This window comes from Lichenostomus cassidix, chromosome 12 (assembly GCF_008360975.1).
Source record: "Lichenostomus cassidix isolate B80296 chromosome 12, HeHo_3.0, whole genome shotgun sequence".
NCBI lineage: Eukaryota > Metazoa > Chordata > Aves > Passeriformes > Meliphagidae > Lichenostomus > Lichenostomus cassidix.
Window position 1 is genome coordinate 14699490 of NC_139493.1, and position 21017 is coordinate 14720506.

At 39.2% G+C, this 21017-nt stretch overlaps 1 protein-coding gene across 10 annotated transcripts in view; it reads right to left on the reverse strand.

Moving 5' to 3' along the window:
• The window catches only part of PBRM1 (polybromo 1), a 54618-nt gene that overhangs the window by 14890 nt on the left and 18711 nt on the right, over nucleotides 1-21017 (reverse strand). For all 10 annotated transcript variants that reach the window (XR_014854767.1, XM_085072852.1, XM_085072855.1 and 7 more), the window contains 14 exons: nucleotides 15616-15757; nucleotides 15071-15168; nucleotides 12158-12434; nucleotides 11239-11344; nucleotides 9427-10069; nucleotides 8690-8901; nucleotides 7700-7885; nucleotides 6730-6887; nucleotides 5909-6175; nucleotides 4406-4551; nucleotides 3964-4121; nucleotides 3076-3259; nucleotides 1648-1858; nucleotides 417-618 (listed from right to left, as the gene is read on the reverse strand). Coding sequence is in view for 9 of the 10 variants with exons in the window: in XM_085072852.1 (XP_084928978.1) it covers nucleotides 417-618; nucleotides 1648-1858; nucleotides 3076-3259; nucleotides 3964-4121; nucleotides 4406-4551; nucleotides 5909-6175; nucleotides 6730-6887; nucleotides 7700-7885; nucleotides 8690-8901; nucleotides 9427-10069; nucleotides 11239-11344; nucleotides 12158-12434; nucleotides 15071-15168; nucleotides 15616-15757 (2990 nt within the window). In the remaining variant the exon portion in view is untranslated. The remainder of the gene's footprint in view (nucleotides 1-416; nucleotides 619-1647; nucleotides 1859-3075; nucleotides 3260-3963; nucleotides 4122-4405; nucleotides 4552-5908; nucleotides 6176-6729; nucleotides 6888-7699; nucleotides 7886-8689; nucleotides 8902-9426; nucleotides 10070-11238; nucleotides 11345-12157; nucleotides 12435-15070; nucleotides 15169-15615; nucleotides 15758-21017) is intronic.

Consider the following 21017-nt stretch of genomic DNA (forward strand, 5'->3'; position numbering starts at 1 on the left):
ACTGTTAATAATGCACTTTTCCCCTGCAAGCCTTTCTTACCTGCTGCTACAGCTCTCAAGAGCTTGTCCAAAATTCCCCTCAATCTTTCCTTAAGGAAACATTCACAAAACATTTTTCCAACTGACTTCTAGCCAGGGGCTTCATGGCCCTTTACTTCTAATTTGTCCCCATTTTCTTGGTCTTTGTTAATTTGGTTATTTGTGGCAAAGACATTTAAATTATCAGTTGTGCTCTACATAACTGAAACATGCCCTTTGCTCCTCTTCAGTCAGCTCTCAATATGAACTTCTCTTTAAGGTTCATCCAGAACACAAACATAAAAATTTTCTTTTATTAAACCTGTCATCTGAACAACAGAAAGTGTTGAGAAAGAAAAAAAGGCAGAAAAGAGTTTAGCATCTCAGTTCTTATTTACCTTCATATTCTGCTTTCTTTGTTGCTTCCAAGTTTCTCCATTCAGTTCCTACAAGTCTGCTGAGCTCTCCAAAGGAGTAGTCTGGGTGCTGAGCTTTAATCACAGCTCTCATCTCGCTGCTAAACAAGATGTACCCACTCATGTTGATCTTCCGTTTTGATCCCTCCTTCTTGGCGCCGCCCTTAACAGACTTGGGAGTGGACTGTGAGAAAAAGCAGTTATGACCACAAGTGTACAAAAGAGAAGGCCAGGAGAGAGCAAAAGGAATTGTGTTATGTCACAGATTTCATCCATTGAGCTGTTTGAGATGTTGCCAACACAAGTTGAGTAAAATATTTTATTTGCCACTGCACATTTTTAGAAAATGCTTCCGTACTTCCTTCTCAGACTTTGCAATCCCTACTCTCCCTGCTTCTATCTTCTAAATGCTATGTTGCCTAAGAGACCTTCCTTTCTCTCCAGCGTTCACTTCTCATTACATAAGTAGCCATTTCTCCCCGAAAAACCAAAGCCCAGTTTTGTTGATCACTGTTTACCTGCACAACAGGTTCACATCATGTTCTTCCATGGATGAGTAACAAAAATTCCACTCTTTTGCTTTTCCTACTATGGACACTCCTGGCAAGAGCTCCTTGATGTTTTCAGCCACCAAAAAATTAATCTATTCTGACACATACTGAGATTCCACAGCTGGAACCCCTTTTTTGCAGGCCCTTCCACCTCTATTTGTCACAAGAGACCATAATTCATCCATACTCTGACCAACAAGATGCATAAATGGATCATCACATCAAAACCCTCAAAAGGCCTTTCTCATACCCCAAACATTACAAATTTGTCACATCTTGGAAAGTGTCATTGTTTCCAAATACCTGGTGGAGGCAAAAAGGGAAACAAAAATATATTCAAAGACCTGATACTTCTGGACAAGTGTCACAGAAAACCTACTAATTAGAAACAACATTAACATATAAAAATGTACCCTGGGTTTTCCTCAGCTGAGTGATGTATTTTAAAATATTTTAATGAAATTAACCATTATCACCTGGATATCATATTGGATACACCAAAACTGTTTTGTGCAACTTATTCCATATACTCATAAACAGAAGTATAAATCCTTTGTGTGTATATGACAAAATGTTAATCTTTCTTTCTTCCTTTCTTCATTTGGATTGGGAAAAGAATGTGGAATATAAAGGTTTAAGTGCTCCTGAAGGAAAATCCTTACCTGTGGTGGAGTATAAGGCATTATATCCAAATCACTGGCTAAGGGGGCCTGAAGCTGAGGCATAGAAGGTGTTTCAGTCATATCACCTTCCTCTTCTCCCATCTCTTCCATGTCCTCATCGCCTCCTTCCAACTCAGCAAATTTCGCTTCTAGCTGCTGAATCTTCTTTTCCAGTAGAGGAGATGGTTCCTTCTGAGGAACTATGGGTTTTCTGGAAGGTGGAGGAGGAAGACAAAAACTAGCTGAGAACACACTCATACTTTACTTATGGGTAAGAACTTATTTTTTAAGAGAAAATCAACTTTTCTTCATTTATGATTCAACAATATGAAAACAATGGTGACTTGAGACGTGCCTGTACTTCCTTTCAGAATCCTGAATAGAAATAATTTTGTGGCTATGGCCAGTGTTTCATTTCAGTCACTTGTTAGAAGGATTTTTTATGAGTTAGAAGAGGATTTCAGCACAAGTACTTAATTTCTGCAACAGAAGATAGTTAACACCACATCTTCCTTAGATTTCACATTTTATTTAATTTAGAACTTAATATCTTTATTTCATTAATATGAATGTGCACCAACTGAAAAGATTTTCATTACTCATAAAGAGGACTCAAGTATTTTCATAATATCCCAGACAATTTACTAGTCTGATAAAGTAATGACCTTTCCTAAAGTCAGGGGCAGAAAAAAAACCCCAAACATCTACTGGTATTAAGACCATGAAAAGACTGATGTTATCTGGACTTCCTCCCAAGAGTGTGGTTTACTGAAATTACACCTCTGACTTCTGTGGATATCTTGGGTCAGGCTGGGATGGGGTTAATTCCCTGCACAGCAGCAGAGTGGTGCCATGTTTTGGATCTGTGAGACAACAGTGTGGATAACACATCATGTTGTAATTAGTGCTGAACAGTGTTGGCACATCATCAAGGCCCCTCCTTTTCCCCACTCTGTGCTCCAGCAGGCTGGGGATGGGCAGTGATTTGGGAGGGGAGACAACCAGGACAGCTAAGCCAGGCTGTCCAAGGGGATATTCCATACTGTGTGACACCATGCTCAAACCAAAAACCATGCTCAGCAACGTAAGCTGGGGGCAAGGAGGAGGACAGGGGCACATTCAGGCATCTGTCTGTCCAAGTAACCATTACATGTGCCAAGGCTTTCCAGGAAACACCTAAACGTCTGCCTGCTGATGGAAAACAGGGAATTAATTCCTTATTTTACTCTGTTTGTGCATATAGCTTTGCTTCACTTTTCCAACTGTCTTTGACTTGATCTAGGAGCTTTTGCTCCTTTGCCCTTCAGATTCTCTCCCCTATTCCAGTGTGGGGCAGTGACCAAAGAGGCTGGGTGAGGGCTTAGCTGCCAGTCCACCACAATCCAGAAGAGCACTCAGATGACCCCCTCATTCCCCTCACATTTTTACCTAAAATAGTATATTTCATCATCTACAACTTTCGCAGAGAGTGAAAACCTCTTCAGCCCTTTGAATTTCTTCATCTGTTTGTCACTTTCATTGTAGCGGCTCTCGCAAAGAAAAACATCATTTTCGGGGATTTCTGTTGGTCTGCAGGAGAGGAAGTCTTTGAATGACAGAACGACACACTTTCCTGCAGAAATGAAAGAGCTGGGTAAGAAGGCAGCCACACTTGCAGACTTTTAACAAAAAGTGTGGAAAGTACTGTCTTGTAAGTCTGGAAGATTCCTGGTACTTGGAGCAACTATGAAAAATAGATTAATTGATATTCCAATCAAATAATGCCACTCACAAGAAATCTACAGCAACTTGATGCAGCTTTTCGATTTTTTTAGAGAACTAGAGAACCCACAAAATAACAAACCCCCATGATCACTGTATTTATCACAGCATCATAACTCCAAAACAAAGTACACAGCCATCATCTTCTGCAACAAATCAAACTTCAACCTCCTACTCCTCCTTTCAACTTTCCAGGTAATACAGGAGTAATTACATTACTAAGCAAGAATAATGGAGTTTTCTGTTCTCTGGCTGCAAACAATGTTCACTTTCATATCACACATGTATGATATGAAATATGTATACAATTCCCTCAATGCAAGAAAGCTTCCTTTGAGTGAAAATTCTCACCACAGGTCCCACAGGCAGGAACACATATTAGAAAAATCACTGAATAATCTCTCCTCCCTCCCTCAAATATGAAAAAATCGGAATTTTTTGGAATCAAGCTTGGAATGTAGCTTGGAATCAAGCCTACACATAGGCATCAAACACTTCAGATTGTGTAGGAAAAGAAGGAGAATGTCCACTGGATTTAAAGTTATTGATACTTACCCAAAATGCAAGTCATGGGACAGGTCTCCTCCAAGTTACTCAAAAACACCTCCTTCTTGTAGAACATTTTAGTTGGCTCATGTTCAGTTTCTTCAGGATGTATAAAGATTGGACCAAAGAAATATGCAGCTCCATCTCGCACCCACATCTTCTCAATTCTGGAAAGAAACCAAACCAGCAACACAAATGAAAGGCTATCCCTCCCAAATGAGGCAGCATGACGTTCAGGAAGACCATCAATGGAAAATGAGTACAGAAGAACAACTGTACAACTGTAGCAGGTTTTTATTAGGCAGCTAAACTTCCACCTCAGCCTATCAAGAGCTTATAACACTTGACTCACATTTTTTCCCATCCTCTTTTATACCCTTTTGTAACCACTCCCTCCTTTGTCCAAGTTATTTTCAAAGCCACAAACTGCAAATAAAGAAGCTGCCCCTACCTTCCCACTCGAGGCCGCACCAGCCCGTGTGATTTTATGAACACACAGTCCCCAACCTTCAGCCACATGTCATTGTAGCAGAGCTGTTCAAAGTAATGGCAACCAGGTTCACCATTGGACATTTCTACTGGAACATCTTCTTTCTCCTGCAGAAGAAGCACAATTTAGAAACTCAAGGAAGGAAGAAAACGAAGCACAGAAATAAAAAGATGCCAGGTACAGGTAAAAGGCTTCACTCTGTCTTTATGCTAACAATAGTAGGGGTAAGCACTAAGCAGAGATGTGTGTGCAAATTCCTAAATTAAAATTGCAAAGCAAAAGATACCCTTCCTGTCTGTCACAAACTTTCCTATTTCACAAAGCTCTAATTTTGCCAGAATAGTCATTTACAGGTCCTGGTTTTGTTCTACTGCTTCAGAGTGAACTGGCCAAGCCAAGCCTTGTCAGCTTTGCTGGTTTAAATCACAGTAATGTGCTTAGAAAGAAAGACCTAAATAAATAGCTAAGATGACATACGCAGAAATATAATTATTCAACACTCTTACACAGTAATATGAACACTCCATGTATTGTTTATAAATTCATACCATTTACCCTATTTAATTTCTTAGTTTTTAGTAAAAATTCAAATTGTGCCCCATTCAATCTTTCAGCCTGGGATTTCCAAAAGCCAACGAAACACAGGCTGTCTCCCAAGGTGTGGAAGGAAAAGACCCCATGAGTTTTCATTCTCCCAGTAGAATTAGTTTCATTTTTTGTCATGATATGAATAAATACATTAACGTACACTAGGTATCTCATAAAAATTGATGATGGGTGTGCTGGATACTGTGTTCTCAGGTTCTGTTAGAGAACTCAATGCAAAGTGGATTTTTAATTTTCTTAAATTTATCATATTTTATGACTCACATTTTATATGGCTCTAAATTTATTTCAGATAAAACTAATTAAATTTATTTTATTTTCATACATTCACTTCAATTTCTTTTATTACTCTAAGTAAAATAAACGAACCATTTAACCCCGTATATTGGACAGAAATATTCTGAAGCATTTTGACAATCAACTACTTAGTTATCAACCACAAACAGGTCCCAAACAACAGAATATTATCTATTATTTACTGCTGCCTAGCTATTGACTGTTTTACTGAAATGCTGCACAATAAAGCATTTCAGCACTGCCATGAACTAAAATTAGACTTCTAGTTCTACTGGTTCTTTAGGCTTAAGGCAAGCTTTACAGTAAAAGTGTAATTTTCTGAAGTAAAAAAATCCAACCAACCCCTTCATATGATCACAAGAAAGAGGTTTACAACAAATATTTATTATTATCTCTTATGTCTATTTATATTTCATTTGTGTTTATTCACAAAGGCTATAATACCATTTATAACAGAAATACTATTTTTATTGTGTCTGGATGTGATGAAACGCAAACTATGAGGGCTAATATTTTGTCATTCTTTATATGACAAATACAATCCATGTTCCCCTGGCATACCTTTTCAAGATGAAGGATACTGTCTCCCATCTTACTGTCCTCCAGTGTTTCACTGTGTTTCTCCTCATCTACTTTGTCTGTGTTGGCAAACACAGAAGCGACTCTGACCACAGGCAAGGGCACATCTCGTGGGACAAATCTTACAGAGCTCACAGGCATAGTCCACAATTTAATCTTTTTAAAAGACTTTGTCTTCGCAGAATAGCGTGACTCACAGACGTAGACATCCTCATCTCTGAAGTTTTCAGGACACAATTTAAAATATTCCTGCAGATTGAAGACAAAATATGAAATATTTCAGCAACACCCACATCCCACAGACACACTGTGAACTCCCTCTTGTGGTTTCAGTTTTTTTCTATGCTTCTGTCAGAGGCCTTTTTGCTGAGTTCTTTTCTTCCAACTTTATGTCCAAGTTGCACCAAGAATAACAGCAAACAACAAGAAATCCCATCCTTGGAGGAGGAGATAAATTCAGTACAGACTGGCATGTGAGAAGAGTTAAGTTGTATTAATTTACCAAACTAGTGCATTAACAAGTAGAAGATCTGCAGCCTGAAACCCCCTTTACATGATTTCTGAGCTTTGACTTGAAAAGAGGACCCATTCACCAAGCAGGGGTGATCATAAACATAAAGCAACCAGCACAGGGAAACACCACCACCTGGGTGAACTGCATCTCAGGAAGTACAGGAAAATAATAGAAGCAAGTTGTATTTTATTAAGTTGTTATGGAATGACTCTATGTTAGACACATCGCCTACAGCTCTACAAGAAAATAGCAGAAAACATATTACTTGCTTTATAAATTAGTCTCTCACCTTGACAAACATGACCACACATTTGCCTAAAATTTTGCTAACAGGAACTTTATTGTAATAATCACTTTTAAAAACTTCTTTCTCCAGGAATTTTCGTGTTGCAAGATGAAACGTTTCATTTGGTCGATAGAACCAGCAGCCATAGAGCCATTTCTCTCCTTTAAAATAGGAAACAACAAAAAAACAGAAAGGAGATAGAAAGAAAAAAGAAGTAAAATTATATTCTATAGGCCATGAGTCAAGTAAGAACAATTATAGATTGACTGATAAATCAAATAGCCATGTAGTCATTTATAGTGATGCTTTTAAACAGGACTACATTCATTAAACATTTCAGGAAAGGAAAACAAGGTTGTTTAAAAACAACTTGCTAGTTGTTATTTCTCCAGTAAAACCTCACTCAGCAAAATGGAGAAATTCATTCTTATTTATGATCTTAACTTTCAAGCCTTGAAATGGCTTCAAAGTCCACACAATAATCACCTGATTGTTTAAAGAATCTCAGGTAACTGTTTTTTAGTTTAAGAAGTATTTCTTTCATTTTATGCTGTGACAAATTACGTGGTGACAAACTCAAATTGATAACAATGATTTATAAAGAAGTTACAAATATGCACTATTCCTCTAAATCAAAGGAAACCTGTACCCAGCTTTGATTCAGACTTTTCAGCACAGAACAGGGTTCTTCTGCACCTAAATTACAAGGAGTCCATCCCACTCAGAATCCCATCCCCGCAAGGCTTACAAGTTGAGGATAGGCAGAAATGAACACCAAAAAAACCATGTGCTGTTGCAAGAATTTTCTATTTGTAACACCCTTTAGAAAAAAACAACTCAAACAAGAAAAAATACTCACTGGTCCACATAGTTCTGCCAATAAAATAAGTAACATCTACATAGGAAAAAACTGGAAGCCTAAAATAGCAATAAGTTTCACCCTAGTGTTTTCCTGCAGCAAAGACATCCTCACCAGCTGAATCTTCCCACAGCCTCTCAATGCAGACGATGTGAGGCTGCAAGTTGGCTTCTGCAGGCTCCACATACACATAATCTCCCACATGGTACATGCTGTTCTTGAAGCTGCAGTCCTGGCTGTAGGTCCGATGCAAACTTGACAGCCCAGCTGATCCAGAGGAATCCTCACTCTTTTCAGCTTCTTGTTTCAAGAAGGGAAAACCAGATGTTAGTAAAGTCACATTTCCATATTAGTCAAGATTCCTGATGTTAGTGCCTCACCCTGAGCCTGGAGTAAGCAGATTTTACTGCTGCTGACATCTATGAGGGAAGATCAGCCATGTCAGAAAGATAATTCAAGGATAAAATTGCCAACAGCTCTGCTCCCATCTGGGCCAAGGTGAAATTGTATTCATTCCCTGGACATGGTCCACAATGGAGGAACCACTGTGGAGGAACCACAAGGACAGGAACAGCCAGGAACTGAAAGAAAGGACCTTCAGGGTAGGCTTCTTGCCCTATAAAACAGTGCAAGCCCACTCCTCTTCACACTCACAGTAGCCAAGTGAAAACACAACAGGGTTACTCAAACCCCAGCTCTTTAGCAGCATTAAAAGAATCATTACAGACACCACCAGTATGTGTCAAAAAGACAATGACTAAAAGGTCAGTTGGAATATTCATTAAGTTTATTATCAGCAGAAAGGTGAAGTAAAAAACTGTTGTTTTCTTTTATAATATCCTTGAAATAATACTGGTACTACAACGTATTCTGACTAAAGAGTTCACATAGGGTTAATATTTACCTTCAACTGTTTCTTGAAAGGCCTCTGCCCTGGCTGATAAGTATCAAAATAAAATAAATCTCCCATAATGTGAAAACAAAAGACTGAGGGACAAGCAGACTATTGAGGTCCCTCCAGCAGGCAAAGCTGCAGCAACACATCATATGCATGGGTACATTTTTCATTAAATACATTCAAAATTAATTTTAAAAAGTAGCTACCTCTCTTCTCCTCTTCCCTTTTGAGCTTATCCTCCTCTATTTCTTTGGGCAGCTTTTCCTTCTTTTCCTTTTCTACATCATTGTGAAGATGCTTGGTGGTATAGCTGAGAGCAGGTGACAGCAGAATTTCTCCATTTTTACACAGTTCATCTCGAATTTTAATAAAGAACTGCTGAAGTTCCACTGCATCCTCATAGATCTCCGAATCAGTCCTGTACAAAAACACGTACAACAGGGTAAAAACACAGTTTGTGCAGAGTCAAACAGGAGCCTAAATACACCCATCAGACACCACTCTTTGATCATTCAAAAGCTTCACTCTGCCAACAGATTTCTTTGCTTACTCATAAAGCAGCAGCAGAGACTGACTTGAAGCCATGAAGCACAAAGCCATGCTTCACCTGTTACTGCACTGTCAGTTTGCATTATAGTTCACCCAAACCAGTATTTTTGTATGCACCAGTCCTGAAATGCCAGGAAAATCAACTAGTTGTGACCAAGGCTACTTGTCACTGGACCTCTACAATCTGTTAACTTCTGAAAACTTTAGTATTATTAACAAAACTGACTTATTTTGAAGTAAAATTCCCACTGAAGACCTGATAGAGCTTTTGAGATTTAGTTTTCCAAACACCCATATCAAGGAAAGCAAACATCTTAAAAAAACTTCAGCCTTTGTCTAACATTAAATGCAAAACTCATAATAAAGCATATATGAAAAATACGGGTTTGCTCACCTGTTCATTCTCCTTGCCCTCTCCAGTACCTCAAACATATTCTCCTGGAACAAGTCCAATCTTCTATAGCGATTATTTTCAACATTTTTTCGGATGATATCAAAAGTCAGAGGAGGTTTATTTGGGAAGTTAGGATCAACAGCAGGAATCTCAGCTAAGGAGTCACTGTAGCATCTGCCCTCATCATCCTGGTGGCTCATAACAGACACAAAGAGGTTATGGATAAGTTCCTGAATTAGCAAAGTGACATTGGGCACATGAGAATCCTCATCTCCTTCTATTTCTCTCCGAGTTTCAAGCAAAACTTTATGCAGGACCAGGGCATCTTTATAAATCAAAGATTCTGGCTCGTTATACGTGCAGGCGTTATTGAACATCATGACAAAGTCCTCCACCATGGAGTCGATATCCTGGTATTTATTTGCCATCATATGGCTCCTGATCTTTTCCATGTCCACAGGCTTTTTGATGGTCACGTAGTAGTCAGGGAGCTCGGAACGGGACGGCAGCCGCAGGAAGATCGCGCTCAGCCGCCGGCCGCGCTTGTCTGTGTAGTTCTTCACGGCCTCGTACACCTCGTTCAGCTTCTGCTGCATGGGAGTCATGTACTTGGATTTTTTAGGAGAAATGCCACTTTTCCTACCTAAGTTGACAAAAAGGAAAATGAAGTTAAAATTATAATGCTGAGAACTTGCACATTTCTTTGTCTGTCTCCAATGCAAACTGGAGAATGGCTTATGGAAGAACCACTCACAACATGGAGCCCATTCCAGGCTGCAGCTTCCTTTATTTTTCATAACTGCATAAATTTTTTTTAATGCTCTTCTTGTCAAACACAGAATATGTCACTTGATGGTTCACCTGGCAAAAGCCTCCTCAGACTTCAGCATGGAAAACATCCTTTCCTGCCTAACACCATTAACAAACTCATTTTGGTCTTACAGCTCTACATGAATTTCTCTCTGCAGCTGTTAAAAATCCAGTCATCCCAGGGATTTTGTTATCACTAAAATTAAGTATTCAAAATATTATCAGATTCATTTATGACATGTTTATGACAAATTGGAAAGGCTTATTACAAGTAAAATGTAAATTAAGACCTCCCATGGGATTATCAATTTGGCTTTTTAACTCAGGATCTCTGTTACTGCACTGCACAGACTCTGCCTGAGAGTTCCCTACTCCTGTACTTCCCCTAAGAGCTGCACATTTAATTTTTAAGAGGACTGTGTGCAGTTATTTTCTTTAAGCCTTTTTGTGCAATTTTATCCTTCTCAGTTTGCTCAGTTCTGAGCACATATTAAGGGGACATAAGACTTGAGTAGTAGCAAGTTTGTAAAGGCAACATCTCTAAAAACAGACAAGGGGAAATTTTGCTTCCATGGTTTTCATAGCTTTCAATAACCTGTCAAACTAGGTTCACTTTTATCAGTCTGTGGAAATCCCAATCATTTAACTAGGGAAACAAAGAGCTTTGCTCAGTTTGAGAAGCACCCTACTTGACTGAGCACATAATGCACCATCTAACACTTGCATAACGCTACATGACTAAATCTCACTCATTCCACCCATTCCCAAGCTTCCTTCCTTCTCTCTAGGTTACTTCTCTTAGGAAACACTGTGTGTAACAACTTAATCCTACTGTATAATACAGACATGCCAGTGCTGTCAAGATTTTGAAAATACAATTTTACTTTCCTTGTCAGTGTTAACAACTGTGCAGAACATATCTATTCAAAAAGAAAGATCTGTTTATCTGTATTGTGTTGTAAGTGTAGAAATGAGACAAAGCAATGCACAAGATTGTCTTACTTAGCTTTAGTTTAGGGGACGCAACATCATCATCTTCAGCCAAGGGTCCCAGCTCTTTCCTTTTTTCTTTAAGGATCTTTTCCAGCATATGGGCATCATTGTACACCTGTTAATCAATAAAGTAATCAAAACCCAACCAAAACAAGGTTTACTGTGTTTAGACTAATTTAGAACTACTCCCTAAGAAACATTTAAATGTTGGTTTGGAAAAGCTGAAAGCAAAACTGAGTACTTTATTTAAGGTGTACATTTGAGAAATAAGCCCATCTTTTTAATTGACTTATACAGGTGAGCAGAACTGATGACACCATCTAAAGCAGGGAGGTACAAATGTTGAATAAATTATCCAATTAAGCTCCATTTCTCTTTCAAAGACTTCAAAATGGCAAGGTGCAGCTGTCCTATCAACTTCCTCATCAAACCCTTCTGCTGAGCCATGAAAGATCCCCTGAATCCCTTGTGATTCCATCAAGGTACAAAGGACTAGAACAGTCCTGGGTCTTCAAATCTAATCCTGGTGATGAAGTCCTGTGCAGCAGCTGATCAAGTTCCTTACTAGAAACAGCTGGAGGTTCCTTACCACCACTCTGTTTCACATTATCATTCTTGCTGCCTGAGAAGCATCACAATATACACACTCAACAAAATACTTGTAAATGAAAATCATATTCCTTTCAGAATCATTTTGTTAAGCTAAACAAGTCAGGTGTTCTAGTATGATCTCCCACACTCTCCACTTCCATGAAAACAAAGCTGGTTTCCTTCTAAGACATCCTTTCTCAGAAGTTCTGAGAATTTCGACTTTAGTTCAATGAACAATTATAATAAATAACGTAATAGTCAAAGTGAAACCATCCTCACAGAAGTCTGTGTCTGCAAAGCAGCAGAGAGAAGTGTGGCTGCTGAGCCCAGCGAGTACCTGGGAGCCTTCCTCGTTGTAATGCCTGGCGTTGCGGAACATGAGCTTCATGTCCTCAATCATGGCCTCTTCTGCCGCGTACTTGTCATTGCGGATGTTGTGCTCTATCATCTTCAAGTCCATTGGCTCCAGGATAATTTTGTAGTAGTCTGGATAGTCCTTTTTGGATGGCTTAACCATGAACAGATCACAGAGCCGCCTGCCTGTGCCTGGCTCTCGAGCTTCTAGAACCGCATTGTACAAGATCTTCATCCGCTGCTTCCGTATGTTCTTTTTACTGTCAGGTTAAGAAGAACACAAAGGAAAAGAATAAATGCCACTTCCAACACTAATATGAAAATTACATTATCCTCTACCATGAAGAAACAACCAGAACCATCTAAACACACACAAGGATTTCAATATTAATACAGTGCACTGGAATTTGAAAACAGGAAACTATTTTTGGAGATGACTGTTCTCTCATTGACCTTAACCGTTTTACAATATAAAACAAATAACTCATTTTCAGAAGTGCAAAGGCTGAAAGGAGCTTTGACCACTTCCAAGCTGCAGAAAAAACAGACCAGTCAGGATCAAGCATCTGAATCCAAGACCTCAAGATCCAGAGTGAACAGGATAAAAATCTCCAGACAGGACCTTCATGACTACCTCTGCAGAACACAGAATATCTTCAGTACCGGACAAAAGAAAATAAGGACATCAAGGATGTAGTAGAAAGAACTACTTAAATATCTGTCAATCCAAATGAAGTTAGAAGTCAATAAAGCTCACCAAAACTGCAAACCCAGGTAGAAAATGAGCTATCCCCACAAACTTTACAGTCATCCTGTGTGTAGCTGTTATGGTTGTCTTCAGAAATGTGACAGCATAACCAAGACATAGCTTATCACAAAACAGCACATGGCTCCCTGCACTAATATTACATGGCCTATAAGCAAATCAGATAAGTGAGTGCAAAATTTATGTCAATAATGTATAATCTCAGCTCACATACTGTTGCATTCAGACTTACATTCACTACAAAGCACTTTTAAACAGGCTTCCAATCTGCAATCTCCTTAAGATTTATTTAGGTAGTATAACTGTATTACGTGCAGTAATACAGTGTAATTTTATTATAACTGCAATCTCCAATTGCAGAATGTGCAAAACATCCCTGTACAACTTGTAAGAAACCAAACTGCAACACAGATCTTCTGTTATCTGGATCTTTTCCTCACACATTTAAAATACACCTAATTCAGAATAGTCTTATGCCTCAGATACCTCTTGCTCCTTGGCGAGATTAGCAAAATAACTAATGAAAACTAACAACAAAGAAAACTCAAACGTTTTATAGGTTAAAACTTTTTTTTTCTGCCTTATCATCACTGCTAGCAGATGTTGGTTAGTTGTTCACATTAGCAGGTGAGCAACGCCAGAACACAGATATGCTGCCAAATTCCCCATTTTAATGTTTCCAGGTTTTTATATTTTTCTGTTCATTAAAAGTAGGCAAAGCAAAACCAAAGCAGAAACAGCAAAAGGTCTGCCAATACTCAAGATTTGAGTCAGCACCTGATACATAAAAGGGGATATTCAAACAACTTCCTTCTGGGTAAGTTATTGTTATTTTCCCAATGGGATGACTTTTGCATGGGTTATTAGTTTCATTTTCCAGCAACATTTTGGAATTCCTCTCAGTGCTTCACTTGTGATCAGCAGCGTTTACGATCTTCCTTTCCTTCCTATCATTCAGCAAGTGAAATGGATAACAAGCATTGAACTGACAACATCAAAAGGATTTTCAGCTTCTCTTCAGGCATCACTCTGATGTCCCTTGCCTATGAACAATGAAAATCCCTTGTTCCTTTTCCTCTTTTGTTGCTCTTAGATGACAGGGCCTGACAGATTTTTTTCATTTTAAACATTTCAGTATTGTCTGGCACAAGATGATCAAAAGCAACATGGGGTTAAAAAAATACCAATGACAATTTGACTTGCTTGATCAGGTTAGTACTTCTTTTTGAATCTGAAGATCACAAAACTAGCAATTTTTGCAATTTGTTCCTTCTTGACTACCTGGTTCTATGGTCTGCTGTTCCTTTCCTCTACATTTCTTCTTCCCAGCATTCCTAGGCTGCACCACCTCCTAAATCCATGTTCATATTTTCTCTCTGCAGATTTTTAATGAGTGTACATTTCTTATTTGTATTTATTTGACTGTTGTTCAGTGAGTCTTTGCTGATGCCCTATTCCATTCCCCTCCTCCCCCCACAAGTGCTATTACTTTGACAAAAGAAGAAATAAATATCCAGGAAGCTGAAGATGATAAGCAACACTAAGGAAAGACGCGTAATTATTTTCACACTGGCTGTTGCTATTATTGCAATATTATTATCAGAAGCTGGCATTTATTTTAAATGATACCATGAGGCAGACTAGAGAAACTTCCCCTTGTTGGAGTGAAATGCATCACCAGTATTAATTACACGAGAGCTATCAGTGTAAAGAATACCTTCCAAAAGCCATCATTATGCTCACTAAGAGTCTATTGCAAATCACTGAAATTTGTTTTATGTTACAGGACCCAAAGTATTCAACCTCTTATAATCAGTGTGCCTATTTGTCAGGCAAAAATACAACAACCCCTCCCCAGCAATCCTGAAACCTACCGACAAAATTACCTAATTCAGTACAATTACAGTGTCCATTTCACTTACTTGAACTGATGGTGATAACTGTCAATTAATAGACCAAAACAGGGAAATAAAAGTCAGCAAATAGTTTTGAATTAATTAGAATCAACACTTAATGATGCTTCAGAATTACAAATCCTTACACAAATGCTGAAAACCATGGCTTAATATTCTCTTTAACAAAAAGAAATGCAGCAATGTAATGGTCTGCAGGAATTACAGAAGCACATACCTTTTCCTTTTTGAGCTTCCAGTATCAGATGTAGCAGAAGAAATCATACTGTCCCCATCCTCAATGTCATCTCTCCTAGCAAGCTCCTTCTTCTTTGCCTGAAAAAAGAGCAAATCCCTGAAGCCAAATTCACTGCTGGACACTTCCAGAACAGTATTAAACAGCAGTATAGCTCTTTCTATATGTCCAAAAAGCTTTTGAGGAATCAATTTGAGAACAATGCAATTTCAGACTGCAGCACTCAGCTGGAGCCCTTAATGAAATCTGAAGGATTTTAGCATTATCAAACTCTTAAAAAACCCTACATCATCAATTTTCTATAGGAGCCATAGTGAGGAATAAAGTGACCAAAAGAAATCACAGAAGGCAGCACATATGCTGAAGAAAAATCACCTTATGATGCTCTTCATTCCCAAAATTCCCTGTAAGCAAGAAAATACTTTCGCAAGTACAAGTCTAGTTAAAAATTATTTTGGAAAAACACCCATTAGGGAAATAAATTGACATGGGACATTATAACCTTTGGCTTGTTCTTCTCCACATACCTGCATAACCTGCTGCATTTTCAGCACTCTTTTATAGATGGCAGAATTGGGAACATTGTAGCGCTTGGCATTTTCAAACATCAAATTCAGATCAGCCTCCAACTGATCTAAAGTTTCGTATTCATGGTTCTTCAGCTTGGTTCTGCAAAAGAGAAACACCAGTCAGATATTTCACAAGTTACACAGCGCAAAACAGTTCTTTAGTATCTACATTTTCATTATCAATCAATACTCAAAGACCTCCAACTACAGAAATGGGATTTATTTTTTCATTCTCTAGTAACGTGTTTCAATTGTGACTATACTAGGGAAACATCTCCTCCTGAAAAATGGTTTCAGTAACCCTGAAAATTGTGAAGACTGAAGTCCTGTTTTCATACTCAGGTGAGAGCAGAAGCACAGCCTGCTGAGACTGCTGCAGTGCCCCTGAGCCCTGACCTCAGGGTGATGCCAGGCCAGCTCTGCACAGCCATAAACGTTGCCTTCCCTCCATCAGTTCCACTCACCTTCAGTGAGAACCAAAAGTGCCCAGGACCTCTCACATTTAACCCTCCAATTTGTGCCTTGTCTTAAAGAAACACCTGGTTGTTGACAAGTGCTACATGCAAAGTGCACTTCACATGAAAACAGTTACAAGAGGAGTAACAACAACAACAAAAAAAAGTCATTTTTCATATGCTAAACACAACTCAACATTCATTAATTAACTTAACGTGTTTTCTTGCATGAGTGCCGAAAGTTCTAGCCAACTTTTTTAAACTTTCCACTACTTCATTATATACAGCAGAAAGTATTAATCTGTAACAACACAAATCCCAAAGCCTATCAAGGCTGCAAACCATGGTCATCCTCCTTCAGACCTCCTTCCTAACCCTGCTGCCTGGCACATTCACCAGTAACACACCACCTTTTAACCCAGTCTGGTTTCTGCAGCATCTAGCTGAAGGTAACCCTGCTTGATGGAGCATTATCACCACCACAAAATAAATTTAGTATAAAACCTTTCAGTCCCAAGCTTGCTCCTACCACCATTTGTTCATTCACAACCCAACAATCAAGGTGCAGACCATCTGATTTTATGCAAACAATTTACATTCAGCTGTGTTCATCAAAGGCCTGACAGCAAAAGTAAAAATCCAGACTTAGACAGAATGTTGGAAAAGTGACAACTTCCAGCCAGGGATGTGAGGAATGAAAAATGTACAGGCACAGAAGTGGTCCTGCTCTAATCTGCAAAGAACCTCCTCTCCTACCATCCTCTTCTCTCTGCGTGCTGTCAGCAAACAACAGGATGATTAACTAGGTAGGTTATTCACACAACTACTCTGAACAGATTTAATTACACTCAAACTCAGCAGAACTCAAGTCATGACTCCTCTGGATTTAGAGGATGAAGAGCAGCTTCACAGCAAGTTTTTACCAAGCCAACTCACCAATCTTGGGAAGAAAGGATTTTATAAACATCAGTTTATTTCACTGAGGCAAAAACTAACCAACCCCATGGCTCTACAGAGAGTCACTGCCAACAGAACACCAATTAGATACTAGAAACAAAGATAAATTCCTGTGAAAATAACTGACAGTGTTATAACTGTACCTGAAAGCATGAGTAAAACTGGAAAGACTATCCTTTTAAATATAATGACCTTTGCAAAATGAGGGGAAAAAAGTTTTAAAGCAAGGCTACAGTTTCATGAGGCCATTAAGCCCAAACCAACACTGGCATGACATTTAATTTGGTCAAAGTCAGAATATTAATTAAAAGAATACGGTAAGTTGGCACTCAACTCCCTAAAATGTCTACTGGAAACTCATCAGTCCTTCTAGGTGGAATATCTGAGAGGACTGATAATGAGAGAGATACTCTCTCCATATAATCAAAAGATCCATTAATTAGACACATACTTAGCCTAAAAATTTCCTACTGAAAAAAACCAAACAAGGAGATCCAGCTTATTTTCTTTTATTCAGAAATTGTGAAGTGCTAGTCCTGCCTCTACAGGAAAAAAAAACCAAACAACCAACTAACAAAGAATGAGTGGGATCAAGAAAGACATTTGACAAATGTCCTATTGAGGATGACAGCCTTCTTGTAAAATACATCGGGAACCTTGTTTATTTGAACCTGTGATTTTATAAAGGTCTTACTTACAATACCCACTGAAAGTACTTGCTAAGGTAGCAAAACTGGTTATACAAACAGAAGATTTAAAAGACATACAATATTCACCAAATAATAAATTATATTAAGTGACAAGAAGAATAAAAGTACTTCTAAATTTCAGATAAAGTGAAAATTTACAATGTATTCTAAATACTAGAGACACCATTTTCTCTGTAGAGAATATCTTCCCAATTGGCTCAGTCATAAATCAAGCAAACAGAAAAACAGAAGTTTTCCATAAACCCTTCAGATTTTAGCCCAAGCACCAGTCTCCACTACTTCAACCTAAGTTCCACTCTTTTATTTGCCACATTACTAAAACTGCTTAAGTTATATGGCAAAATATGCTTGACCAGATGATGACATTTACTATAAGCTCCACTCAAATCATTAATAACTAATCCAAAACCAACAAGAGCCACCACAAAATTCAAGAGAACCTCAAGGCATCACGTAAAAGCAACATTTAGATTCCTGTGTCACAGACCATTGTCCAAAAAGGGTCACGTTCATAAGAAAAACGCATTTCAATTCCCCTAAAGGTAGATATCACACAAAGCCAAGTGTGTTTCACACCAGATCCCAGCACGTTTTTAAACCCCAGCTAGAGCCCCAGGAGCACAAGGCACCAGGGTGTGCCAGTGGAGATACCAATTGCAGTGCCTGTACTTCCACACTGCTCTCACACATGTTGGAGGAGAGAGCTGCTGCCAGGGAGCTCCCTGGCACGCCTTCCTCCTCTGGTATAAAAAGCCTAACCCACTTGCCTTGGGGATCATACTTCTTAACACTGTAAAATGTAATAAGGAACACAGCTCTTGTAAGTCTGCCACAATCTAGCACTTATGCACTCGGGAACTGAACACATTGTCCTGCATCATTTCCTGACTATTCCTGTGGTTATTTCTAATTACAGAATGACTTTTCCCCAGCAATGTTACGCTTGCACAGTAACTTCCACACCAGACACTTTTACCACATGTGAAAGTCATAGCCTTGACAGCATCATGCCTTTTTTTTTCAAATAGGATTTTCTTGCTCTCCAGCTCTGAGTTTTGTCCTATTTGAGGTAGGGAATTCTCATCAGTGTGTTGAACATCTGGTGGGAGGGAATGAAGGAGCAGCCAGGCTCATCTCAGCCGTGTTCACTGACTGGGCAAGAGATGAGAGGAACAAATGGAAACATGAAATTTCAGCTGAACACAAGAGTTTTTTACTGCAAGGGTGGTCAAACACTGGCAGTGGTAGCCCTGGGAGGATGTGGAGTCTCCATCTGTGGAGACAATAAAAACCTGACTGGACACAGACCTGAACACCAGGGCTCTGGGTGACCCTGCCACAGCCAAGGGTTGGGCTGCATGGTCTCCCTTGCAGCCTTGCCTATTCTGGGATTCTGTGAACAGCAAGCCAGGAGGAAACTGGGAGAAAACTAAAGCCACCAGCATGATTACCTCCCACATCCAGGAACAGCCCAGGATCAGCACTCAGTTCAAACCACTGAGGTTCATAACAGTCAAAGCGACTGAGAAGCTGGGAGAGGTAAAATGTACATCTCATTAAACCAAAACACTCACACACCCCTCTGGAAATCATATATTATTTTAAAGACTTTTCCTGCATTTAACACACACAAAACCCCCTGAAACACATGACTAGCTGTCAAATTTTCAACAGCCACACATTTCACAGTTCACTCTGGCAGGACAGCTGAGGCAGCCAGATGCCAGAGCCAAAGAGATATAAAACACGAAAGGCAGGCTTCACTCTGCATCCTCCAGCTTTTCACTAGTACACTTAACTTTTCTGTCCCCATCTGGGAACTGAATGGGCTCTATTTATGTACATCTCAAAAGAAACCCCAAACACCAAAAAAACACCACCACAAGAAAAGAAGGGAAAAACCCCCACAGAAAACCAAACACCCAAAACCCCACAAACAACCTTCACCTGTAATGAGTGGCAGTTTTTAACACCTAAAGACATATTAGCAGGGTCAGTAAAGCCATGATGCTCTGGTTTTCCCTAAAGCACATCAATTAAGTGTAAATATACATGACTTCAAGGCTTTTCAGGTATAGTAAGAAATGAAGATTACATGGTCATTTAAAAAACAGCTGAATTTCAGAATTTGCAGAAAGTTAAGACTACCAGAAACATTGTACTTTAACTTGCGAGCCTCAAACACTATTTCTAAAAGGCCTGGCTGTCCCTTTTTATTTTCTAAGCTAAGGCAGTAAGTCAAACTGTTTTTTTCTACAGTTCTTCATACACTTGTGTGGAATTTTTGTGCTGCTCACACAGCCAGATGCAACCTGCCTATGCTGTAAGGAAAGCAGAACTGCAGCTGCCTCTTTATGATAAATTACTTTTTCCGTAACTGATATCAAGGATATTTTTAATGGAAAGTCTCTCCCAAACAAATCTGTTTATACTTATTTGTTGAGCCAATACTTTTATGTATGTTCAGGCACAAAGCTTCCTCACAGATGTCAATGGTTCTTCTCAATTTCAGTTTGTTTTTTTTCATCAAGTACATTTTGTGCTTTGTTCAAGGCAAGACTTTCTTTGCCACTCTTAGAGCAGTACTAAGATGTAAGAAAAAATGTTTTAAAGCCACTGATGGAGAGATAACCAATGTGGCATCTTTAGTTCCCTAGCACACACAAAACACCCTCTGACAAGACAAAAAAAAAACCCAAAAGGCAGCTTTGTTAGCTTCTGATTTAACAAAGATACAGCTTATTCAACAATTACACCAAGTCTGGCAGATCATATTATGGTATAACTAAAATGTACAGACCTGTGCATCAGAGTGGATTACAGAGGGATGAGCAGTGGGAGGGCCCAGTGCTCCCTCACTGAGCCTGAAGGACTGGCACTCCTGGGGTGTGGCTAGGGCAGTGCCTGGAGCCTCAGTGGCCACAGGGCAGGAGGCCTGGGCAACCCGAGGCTGGGCAACACTATTAAAGCCTATCAATGCTCTCAGGACCCTACTCATACCCATCATACTGCCTTGTCTTGAGCCACAAAAGAAAGATATTGCTCACTTCACTCAGGTCTTTAATCTGACAACTGCACTCTGGCGGCTCACAGACCTTTCATGGCTCACAGATTTATAAACTGCTGGCTTCAGTCCAGACAAGTTACATCGTCATGAAAATAATTATTCTCCACAGACACAGTGTGACCTCGACAGGAGGGATGTAATTGCAACCATTTTCCTACAACACATATTGAA